Here is a 12030-nt window from a genome sequence, read left to right as displayed (position 1 = left end):
TCCCTTTTCCTAGGGGCACACCAATATGACCGAGTACAAAGGAACTAAATAGCATGGAAATGCTGATGGATTGTCACGCCTACCGTTGCCGACAGTGGAAGAAGAAGACCTTGCAGTGGATCCAATGGAGTTATTCCACTCGGCCATAGTCGAATGTCTCCCTGTGACGAATGCAAATATAGAAAAGGAAACACGGAATGACCCGACACGATCACAGGTCTATGATTTAACGGTGAAGGGATGGCCAGCACATGGCGAACCACTGCTGCCAGCATTCTCGCCGAGAAGAGAACAGCTGTCAGTGTGCAGAGGAACCTTGATGTGTGGATCCAGAGTAGTAACCACCTAAGTTGACGGATAGAGTACTCAATGAGCTTCATGAGGGTCATCTGGGTGGGGTAAAAATGAAGAACTTAGCCAGAGCGTTTGTGTGGTGGCCGGGAATCGATAGAGAAATCGAAGAGATGACCAAGAGCTGTGCAGGATGCCAGAAGGTCCAAAACGCCCCACCACAAGCTCCTCTGCATCCATGGGAGAGGCCCTCATCTCCATGGCAACGGGTGCACATTGATTTTGCTGGTCCCTTCATGGACTCGATGTTTTTAATTGCGGTGGATGCACATTCAAAGTGGCCAGAGGTAATAAAAATGTCCTCAACCACCACGGAAAAAACTATCACAGTTTTGCGAACCATATTTGCCAGGAATGGGCTGCCTGAACAGATTTGCTCTGACAATGGACCACAGTTTGTGTCTGAAGAGTTTCGGAGGTTCTTAAAGAACAATGGCGTTAAGCATTACACATCTGCCCCATATCATCCAGCCACTAATGGATTGGCCGAGAGGTTTGTCCAAACATTCAAGAAGGCTATCAAGGCAATGTGTAATGAAGATATACCCCTACAACACAAGGTGGACAACTTCTTGTTTGCCTACCGGAATGCGACACATGCGGTTACCAACCAAACTCCAGCCATGATGTTCTTCAATCGAAGACTACGATGCCGCTTGGATTTGGTTAAGCCAAATGTCCGAAGAGATGTGGAGAACAGGCAGTTTCAGAATATGAATGAAAGGCCAACCAGGAGTTTTAAGATAGGTCAACCAGTTTTGGCCCGGGACTACCGCACTGAGAAATGGCAGCCAGGAACGATTTGTACACGACAAGGACCTCTCATGTATACCGTGGACGTTGGGGAGAGCATTGTAAGACGCCATGCTGACCAGATTCTAGAGTCACTGGAAAACGTCAACTCCACACCACGATCTGATACACCTGGTAATGAAATTGACGTTCCAATTGCAACTACCGCAGAACCGGTAATATTGGAAGCAGATGAACCAAACAAAGACATTGATCCCGACGCAACATTGCCAGAAGAACCTGATACCCCAAAGAGGCGTTATCCAGACAGAATCAGGAAGCCTCCTCAAAGATTGAACTTATAATTGCTTAAACTTAACCAATGTATCTAGCAACAGTAATTGTGATTGTAATTCGTTATCATTTAGTTGTTAAATGAATGTTATGTACTGTTTATCTAAAAGGGGAGGAATTGTTGTGTATGTACCTTTAAGAGAATAACTGGTCTCAGACTGCAGTACCGGCAGTGACCACCCCTGTATAAAAGGCACTAGAGAGCCTCTGTTTGTTAGTTTTCACTATTGACTTCCACCAGTAAAGACTTGTTTGTTTTCACTCCTGCTGGTCCGTGTCTCAATCATTCACGGACTTAACAAAAATCATACAGCATGAAAAATGGGAGCAGAAATTATTATCTGAAATTGTTGAACTCGATAGAGAGTCCGGAAGGCTGTAAAGTGCCTAATCGAAAGATGAGGTGCTGTTCCTCGAGCTTACGTTGAGCTTCATTGGAACAATGTAATAGGCCAAGGACAGAGAGGTCAGAGTGGGAGTGAAGTGGAGAATTAAATTGACAGGCGACCGGAAGCTCAGGGTCACCCTTATGGACTGAACGGAGGTGTTCCGCAAAGCGGTCGCCCAATCTGCGTTTGGTCTCCCCAATGTAAAGGAGACCGCATTGTGAGCTTTATTCCACGAGGATATGCTGAGGCTTTGTATTGCACTGGTTGGATTTCACTTAGAAATACTCTGTGCTGGTCTAGTTACCACACTTCAAAAGAATCATGCATGCATGGTTAAAAATGGTGCAGGAAAGAGCAATAAGAATGATCCCGAGTATAAAGGAGGTGAACTATGAGAAAAGTTTAGAGAAGCTCAAGCATTACAGTCTAATGAGACGGTTAAGGGCAACCTCATTGAGGTAAAAACGAAAAAAAGACTTGCATTTATATAGTGCCTTTCACGACCATAGAATGTCCCAAAGTGCTTTATAGCCAATGAAGTACTTTTGAAGTGTAGTCACTGTTATAATGTAGGCAACGCGTCAACCAATTTGCACACAGCAAGCTCCTACAAATAGCAATGTGATAATGACCAGATAATCTCTTTGTTATGTTGATTGAGGGATAAATAATGGCCAGGACACTGGGGATAACTCCCCTGCTCTTCTTGAAAATGGTGCCATAGGATCTTTTACATCCATCTGAGAGGTCAGACGGGGCCTCGGTTTAACGTATCATCCGAAAGACGGCACCTCCGACAGTGCAGCACTCCCTCAGTACTGCACTGGAGTGTCAGCCTAGATTTTGTGCTCAAGTATATAAATGGCACCGATAAGAATATCACTTTGTCCGTCAGGGCCAGTAGGACAAAAGGACATACATTTTAATTTGCAAAAAGAAAAATTTAAATGGATGATAGAAGAAAAAACATTACTCAAAGATGATTTACCAGGTAAGGTATTGCAATTAAAGATGGTAGGTGAGTTCAAGATGCTAGGCTGGGAGAATTGAGGAATGAACTGGATGGGCCAAATGAGCTTTTCCTCTGTTATAATTTTTCCTCAACTTGCCAATTTTGTCCCCTCTCCACCTGAAGCTTGTTGGATAGGTTTCACGGGCAGCAGTCACTCTCCAGTACCTTGTCCAAGTGGTCATTACTCATGTGTGTCTTGACAGTGATTGATAGTAGGCTATTTAGCTACAAGAGGGATTAAGGAAGTTTGGGTCATATCACAGCTGAACCCAATCCTCTCCTCCCCAAATGCCCACCCTCATAACAGGGGTTGCTGGATAATGACCCATCTCCAAGACAGTTGAAGCCAATTCCAACAGCCCTACTGTTGCTCAGTTCCAATTAACTAACAGCACAGACCGTGGACTGAACTTTGAAACTTCCATATAGCTCAAGTCTTCATGGATAAACTCACTAGAGTTGATTTTCAACTTGTTGCCCGGACATTAAACTGCCAATGTAGACTGGCCGCCAGTTATAGAAAGTGCCCGACTTGTTTACCATTGAAATCAATCGAAATGAAAACTATGCGGTTTCTACAACAGGCAACCATTGTGTAACACAATCTGCCCTTCTCAAGGGCAATTAGGGATGGGCAATAAATGCTGGCCTTGCCAGCGACGCCGACGTCCCATGAACGAATATTTGAAAAATGTTTTAAGCCTGTGCAGCAGCTGAAACTCTACCCCAGTGAGCCATCAGTACAGCCAGGTTATCATTTTCAAATTCAATGTTGATTAACTTTCTATAATTGGAGAACAGCGACCACATTGAGATAAAATGTAACCAAGCAGATTTGTGCATATTGGGGGCTTAGTAGGATGGTTAGCACCCAAAAAACAGGCCCAACGTGACCAAATTTAATAGGCCGATGTATTTTGGTAGGTTATTTAATCATGAAGGGGATCACAGTCAAACTGAAACCGGTCTTCCTCCAACATCCATAAACATCGTTTCCAGCAGTGGTCACTTGACAACAATCACGAGCAGGAACCATGACTGATTTTTTTCCCCTATCCTAGTCTCGTTGAATCAAATTGTACTGCCCTAACTGCTGCTCTGGCTCACATCAGCTAACTCAGCACGCTCTGGAGATCTAACCTGTAATTTTCCTGACCCATATGGTTTAGTACCATATCAGGTGAAAGCATCAGAGAGCTCCAATTTATTATATTTATCTCATTCATGAGAATTATCATCCTCAATCTTTGAGTCAATTAATCATGTCTGAAGAATTTTTATTATTTATAAAAGCACCTCAGAGTGGTGGGAGAAGGTCAGAGAATTCTTGTAACTACTTGTAACTCTTCTATTTTGGGTAAATAAAAACAATTTATGAAGGAGTGTTAGTAAATAGCACATCTCTTTAGCTATAGTTCCTATTTTCCCTTTTTGTCACAAAGAGGTCAGGTTCCAGATGACAGAAACTGCATCTCTGCATTCTGGGCTGGTGCACCTGTGTTTCCAACTCTCTTCTTGAACAAGAAGGGGAAAACAATTTTAAAAGATTTTCTGAAGTTGGTCCCCATAAAGGCATAAACAATGGGATTAATTGAGGAATTGGAATACGACATACAGTGCGCCCAGATTTTGATCTTGTATGTGTCATAATTTCGCTTGAAGCTGGAGTCAAATGCTTGAAAGAGGATGAACAGCTGTATTGGACCCCAACAGATTGTGAAGAAAAGGACAATCACAACCACCATCTTTGAAACCTTGGTGCGCAAAGCCTCTGATCTTTCTGCCAGATGTTGTATCTGTGAAAAGAGAGCAAGGAACCATTTTAATATGATCTCTGATTAGACGAGGCATGGACAACATGCTCTTTAACAGAAGAGAGAAATCCTGATATATGTTACTCTTGAGATATAGAGGATAACACACAAACTGCAATGTGGTTCAAGGTTTAGTATATTGAGGACAAAATAAGGTGGAAACTTGAGCAATTTATCAACAACAACTTCAATCTAGAGATATGTATGCTTGAAATACAATACAGCATATGCACTGCTCTTTATTACCTTATATAAAATGGCTTGGGTTCAAGCTCCACCACAGGACCTAAACACATAATCAAACACTTTGTGGTCAATTTTAACTGTGCCCACTTAGCGCGAAACAGGCAGCAGCGGGTCAGCCTCCAGTATTACACCCTGTCCGGTTTTCCTCTCCAGTTAAAATCGATCCTTTTAGTTCACCAATGAGGGAGTACTGATTTGTATGAGGTGCCATCTTTCAACCAATCCTTATCTACACTTCAAAGAGTAAATGAATTGGATGAGAACATTTTTGAGACACAAGGTGATATATAAAAATGCAATTTCAAACAACCTACTTTCATTTGTGTATAATTATTTAGTTGCTCCTAATGAGTTTAATGCATAGTTATGCTTTCCACATACTTAAACCTTCTATTTATTTATTTTGAAATAGTCATGCAGTATCTATAAAGTCCCTACTTTGGGGTCAGCAAAGTTTTGTAAATTTTTTTGATACCCACACCTCGGGAGCCGAAGGGTGATCGGGTCTGTAGGAGCATCGGGGTGGGACGGTGAGGGGAGGTGGTCAGGAGCCGGAGGACAATCGGGGGCCAGAGGAGCATCAGGGGGTGCAGTAGTCAGGAGCCGGAGGACAATCGGGGGCCAGAGGAGCATCAGGGGGTGCAGTAGTCAGGAGCCGGAGGACAATCGGGGGCCAGAGGAGCATCAGGGGGTGCAGTAGTCAGGAGCCGGAGGACAATCGGGGGCCAGAGGAGCATCAGGGGGTGCAGTAGTCAGGAGCCGGAGGACAAGTGGGGCAGGAGGGGGGCAGCCGGAGGAGTAGCAGGGCCGGTGGGGCGATCAGAAGCTGGAGGACAATCAGGGCCAGAGGCGAGCGGCTGGAGGAATATCAGGGCTGGTGGACTAGTCGGAAGCTGGAGGACAATCAGGGCCAGAGGGGAGCAGCCGGAGAAGTATCAGGGTCGGTGGGGTGGTCAGAAGCCGGAGGACGATCAGGGCCAGAAGGGAGCGACCGGAGGAGTATCAGGGCTGGTGGGGTGGTCGGAAGCTGGAGGACGATCAGGGCCAGAGGGGAGAGGTGGGAGCAGCATCGGGGGGGAGGGCGGAGGTCGGAGGGAGGGATCGGAGCCCTCAGGGTGGGAGATGTCGAGGGTGGAGGGAGAGAGAGATCGGAGGCCTCGTGGAGGGAGGGGGAAATCGATGGCCTCGGGGGGGGGGAGGGGAGGAGGAGAGGGGGGAAGGGTGTCTGATCGCAGTGGGTGGGTGAGACAGGGACGCTGGATCCAGGAGTTAAGTAGAAAGGTTGGATCCAGCAGTCCTCACCTTCCATTAGCTGTCTGGTTCCCCAAGGCCCGGGAAACCTGACCAGCCAGAGTTAAACTTGTAATGGCGGATCACCATGCGGCCTGCCAGCCTCATAATAATGGCCCCGAAATTGCAGTCCGTGGCGTAGCTCCGGAGTACGCCGCGGACCTATGGAAAGAGTACGCACCTACCTGATGGGGGCCCTCCTTTGTAAACTTGCTCTGATGCTGCGTACTGGAGTGCATAAATACTCGGGCATGGGCCCAGCTTGCTCAGGACATTCTTTAACAGGAACTAGTGAAGGACACAACTAGATCGCCATGTTGAAAAACAGTTGATTAAAGCCTTGTTTAATACTTAGACCAAGTGCCTAGTAGTTTTCTTATGTCACCCTGTCCCTGCTTTCTCCCCATATCCCTTGATCCCTTTAGTCTTAAGAAATATATCTAACTCCTTCTTGAATATATTTAATGAATTGGCCTCAACTGCCTTGTGTGGTAGAGAATTCCACAGGTTCACCACTCTCTGGGTGAAGAAATTCTTCCTCTCAGTCCTAAATGGCTTACCCCTTATCCTTAGACTGTGACCCCTGGTTCTGGACTCCCCCGCCATCGGGAACATCCTTCCTGCATCTGGTCTGTCTAGTTCTGTTAGAATTTTATAAGTTTCAATGCAATCCCCTCTCATTCTTCTAAACTCTAGCGAATCTAAGCCTAATCGACCCAATCTCTCCTCATACGTCATTCCTGCCATCCCAGGTATCAGTCTGATGAATCTTTGCTGCACTCTCTCCATGGCAAGAACATCCTTCCTCAGATAAGGTGACCAAAACTGCACACAATACTCAAGGTATGGTCTCACCAAGGCCCTGTACAACTGCAGCAAGACATCCTTGCTCCTTTACTCGAATCCTCTTGCTATGAAGGCCAACATACCATTTGCCTTCTTAACCGCCTGCTGCACCTGCATGCTTACCTTCAGCGACTGGTGCACAAGGACACCCAGGTCTCGTTGCACTTCCCTTTTTCCCAATCTATTGCCGTTCAGATAATAATCTGTCTTCCTGTTTTTGCCACCGAAGTGGATAACCTCGCATTTATCCACATTATACTGCATTTGCCATGCATCTGCCCAATCACCCAACCTGTCCAAATCATACTGGAGTTTCTCTGCATCCTCCTCACAGCACACACGCCCACCCAGCTTTGTGTTGTCTGCAAATTTGGAGATATTACATCTAGTTCCCTCATCTAGTTCATTTATATATACTGTGAATAGCTGGGGTCCAAGCACCGATCCCTGCGGTACCCCACTAGTCACTGCCTGCCACTCGGAAAAAGCTTGTGCGGAAGTGTACCTGGGATTATGTGGGCCTGGCCCTCCAATCAGGAAACAGAATTAGAATTTACATTATTTCAGAAGGGAATCCCGTAATCAGATTTAATTACAATTACTTTACAGGATTGGAATTTAATCCCTAATTAGCTTCATTCCACCAACTTCACTACATCTTAGTTCTGTTACTAAAAATTTAATTTTGCGATAATAATGATCGACATCATTAAAACTCAATTTTTTGCAGAATCAAGAAAAACTCGTGATACAATTAAACTGTCCAATTTCCGAAATGAAAATCGTTAAAACATGCCTGAGGTATCCCCTTATGCTGATGCAAACAGGCCCTATGCCTGTTTGCATCAACCGTAAAATTTTCCACACGGAATTGCTGGGCAGTTGGTGGGCAAATAGCCCAATTCTGCGCCAGCAGTTGGTTTTTCTTCACTCGTGCGGATGACCTGTCAATGTGTATGTTGACAGATGGCAAGTTCAGGATTTGGAAATCCCGAACTTGAGGGCCATTTCAAAGGCAGTTTGACGGTGTACTCGAGTACGTCGTTATACCCACCGCAAATTCTGGCCCATGCACCACCCACCTCCTGGGAGCAGGTTGGCTGTCCGGTCCCCCACAGTTAAAACCGGAAGTGGGCGGGTTAGGGTCGGGATTCTGTTTTTTAACTCTAACCTCCCACCCGACTCCAACTCACCCTTTTTTGGGGTTTAAAGTTCCCCTCCACTTTAATTCCGTTCCTGCTAACTGTACTCCCTTGAAACTAACATGTTACCTGACAACCTCAATCCTGAATTAATGGCTCTCAAAACAGAGATATTTCATTATGCCCCAGTTCATGTGTTGGTTCATCTTAAGTTTTATGAATAAATCTAATGCCCATACCTTAACTTTGGACCATATAGTTTCAAATTGGTCAAAATTCCTCCCTAATGACGCCATACATCATGAACTCAGTCTTTACTGATTTCACACCTCTGACCAACATGTCAGGTCCATGGTTCCCACTTTGATTTAGCCCAAACATGTGAGTATATTCCATACACATACCTCAAGTCAGAGTACTAGTCCCTTAAAAGTGATATTCCTTGTATCCATGGACTCATTGAATTAAATTGCTCAAGTTTCAGATCACCTTTAGTTAATCCAGTACTGTGGATTAAAATAGAAACACAGAAACATAGAAGATAGGACCAGGAGTAGGCCATTCGGCCTTTCGAGCCTGCTCCGCCATTCAATGCGATCGTGGCTGATCATCCAAATTCTGTACCCGATCCCCGCTTTCTCCCCATACCCCTTGATCCCTTTAGCCTTAAGAAATATATCCAACTCCTTCTTGAATATATTTAATGAATTGGCCTCTACTGCCTTCCGTGGTAGAGAATTCCACAGGTTCACCACTCTCTGGGTGAAGAAATTCCTCCTCATTTCTGTCCTAAATGGCTTACCCCTTATCCTTAGACTGTGACCCCTGGTTCTGGACTCCCCGACCATCGGGAACATCCTTCCTGCATCTAGTCTGTCCAATCCTGTCAGAATTTTATAAGTTTCAATGAGATCCCCTCTCATTCTTCTAAACTCCAGCGAGTATAAGCCCAATCAACCCAATCTCTCCTCATACGTCATTCCTGCCATCCCAGGTATCAGCCTGGTGAATCTTCGCTGAACTCCTTCCATGGCAAGAACATCCTTCCTCAGATAAGGCGACCAAAACTGCACACAATACTCAAGGTGCGGTCTCACCAAGGCCCTGTACAACTGCAGCAAGACATCCTTGTTCCTGTACTCAAACCCTCTCGCTACGAAGGCCAACATACCATTTCCCTTTGTAACTGCCTGCTGCACCTGCATGCTTACCTTCAGCGACTGGTGCACAAGGACACCCAGGTCTCGTTGCACTTCTCCTTCTCCCAATTTATTGCCATTCAGATAATAATCTGCCTTCCTGTTTTTGCCACCAAAGTGGATAACCTCACATTTATCCACGTTATATTGTATCCGCCATGCTTCTGCCCAATCACCCAACATGTCCAAATCATCCTGGAGTTTCTCGGCATCCTCCTCACAGCACACACGCCCACCCAGCTTTATGTCGTCTGCAAATTTGGAGATATTACATCTAGTTCCTTTGTCTAGATCATTAATATATATTGTGAATAGCTGGGGTCCAAGGACCAATCCCTGCGGTACCCCACTAGTCACTGCCTGCCACTCGGAAAAAGACCTGTTTATTCGAACTCTTTGCTTTCTGTCTGCTAACCAGTTCTCTATCCAAGTCAATACCTTGCCCCCAATCCCATGTGCCTTAACTTTACATGCTAATCTCTTATGCGGGACCTTATCGAAAGCCTTCTGAAAGTCCAAATACACCACATCCACTGGTTCGCCCTTATCTATTTATCAGTTATATCCTCAAAAAATTCCAGTAGATTAGTCAAGCACGATTTACCTTTTGTAAATCCATGTTGACTTTCTCTGATCCTGTCACTGTTTTCCAAGTGCTCTGCTATTACATCTTTTATAATGGACTCTAGCATTTTCCCCACTACCGATGTCAGGTTTACCGGTCTGTAATTCCCCGTTTTCTCTCTACCACCTTTTTTGAATAGTGGGGTAATATTACCTACCCTCCAATCCATGGATACTGTTCCAGATTCCATCGAATGTTGGAAGATGATCAGCAATGCATCTACTATTTCTGGGGCCACTTCCTTAAGTACCCTAGGATGTAGATTATCAGGCCCTGGGGATTTATCGGCCTTCAACCCATCAATTTCCCTAACACCATTTCCCTACAAATACGGATTTCATTTAGTTCCTCCCTCTCCTTAGACCCTATGTTCCCCAACATCTCTGGGAGGTTATTTGTGTCCTCCTTTGTGAAGACAGAACCGAAATATGTATTTAATTGGTTAGCCATTTCTTTGTTCCCCATTATAAATTCCCCTGATTCTGACTGCAAGGGACCTACGCTTGACTTCACCAATCTTTTTCTCTTCACATATCTATAAAAGCTTTCAGTCAGTTTTTATGTTCCCTGCAAGCTTACTCTCATTCTATTTTCCCCTTCTTAATTAATCCCTTTGTCCTCCTTTGTTGAATCCTAAACTGCTCCCAATCCTCAGGTTTACTGCTTTTTCTGGCCAATTTATATGTCCTCTCCTTGGATCTTATGCTATCCCTAATTTCCCTTGTTAGCCACGGTTGAGTCACCTTTTTTGTTTTATTTTTATGCCAACTGGGATGAACAAATTCTGTAGTTCATCCATGCATTCTTTGAATGTTTGCCATTGCCTATCCACCGTCAACCCTTTGAGTGACATTCCCCAATCAATCCTACCCAACTCGCGCCTCAGACCATCGTAGTTTCCTTTATTTAAATTCAGGACCCTAGTCTCCGAGTCAACTACTTCATTCTCCATCTTAATGAAGAATTCTATCATATTATGATTGCTCCGACCCAAGGGACCTCGTACAACAAGATTGCTAATTAATCCTTTCTCGTTACATAATACCCAGTCTATGGCCTGATCTCTGGTTGGTTCCTCGACATATTGGTCCAGGAAACCATCCCGCAAACACTCCAGGAATTCCTCCTCCACAGTATTGTTACTAATTTGGTTAGTCCAATCTATATGTAGATTAAAGTCACCCATGATGACTGCCTTATTGCATGCTTCTCTAATTTCCCTTTTAATGCCATCCCCAACCTCCGCATAATGTTATTATTAATTTTTACCTGCATCTATCTATAAAGATAAATATTTATTGGTTATTGCTACATGGTGTTAAATATTCAGTCAGTGCATTTTTACTATTAATAATCAGTTGAAACTTAAGAGTTAATTCAAAACTCCAATTTCACAAATGAATAAAACATGTTCATACTGATCTGATGTTGTTGGTCAACCATTAACAGAAATAAATAGCCAAGCCACTTGCTTTTAAATAAATAACAATGTAACTACAAGTGCAAAAATAAATATCCATTCCTGATTTCAACAAACAAATAAATAACTACTTGTACAAGAATACGATGTTAAATAATCAGGAGATCTGCATGAATAAATGTCACTACTGTGGCAAATTTGTTCATGACTGCTGTCCAGCAAGAATGAGAAAAAAAAAATCAACTGCATTGAAGTGATTGATTTTCTTTTCAAGGAGCGGTTTGTCTTTCCCAAATCACTCTTACTGTTGTGTGGATGTGAGTTGACCCAGTATGGGAAAGTGTACCCTTGTTCTGTACTTTCATGCTCATCACACTCAGTGTCTCCTACATATTGCAGTTGTTAATTTACAACAGCTCCTGGTGCCGTGACTTGGGGCAGAGCCATGCTCTTGCACTGCTTCTTTGAAAATCTTTCCTGCAATAAGCATTCCTCTCTCTTCCCATTACCTAGGGGGAAATTTTGCCGGCGCTCAGGGGGCGGGTTTGGAGGTGGGACAAAGATTGACAGCAGGTCAGAAACCCGCTGTCAACCCATCTCCAATCAATCT

At 44.3% G+C, this 12030-nt stretch overlaps 1 protein-coding gene across 1 annotated transcript in view; it reads right to left on the bottom strand.

Moving 5' to 3' along the window:
- Positions 1–4111: 4111 nt before the first annotated feature.
- The window catches only part of LOC147124337 (G protein-coupled receptor 54-like), a 44774-nt gene continuing 36855 nt past the window's right edge, over positions 4112–12030 (bottom strand). The window contains exon 5 of the mRNA XM_086005449.1: positions 4112–4634. Coding sequence (XP_085861575.1) covers positions 4284–4634 — 351 coding nt within the window. The 3' untranslated portion in view covers positions 4112–4283. The remainder of the gene's footprint in view (positions 4635–12030) is intronic.

Source organism: Somniosus microcephalus, chromosome 1 (assembly GCF_052327205.1).
Source record: "Somniosus microcephalus isolate GS21.2 chromosome 1, FLI_Smic_1.0, whole genome shotgun sequence".
NCBI lineage: Eukaryota > Metazoa > Chordata > Chondrichthyes > Squaliformes > Somniosidae > Somniosus > Somniosus microcephalus.
The sequence above is the reverse complement of the archived record's forward strand: the minus strand, read 5'-3'. Positions and strand labels throughout refer to the sequence as shown.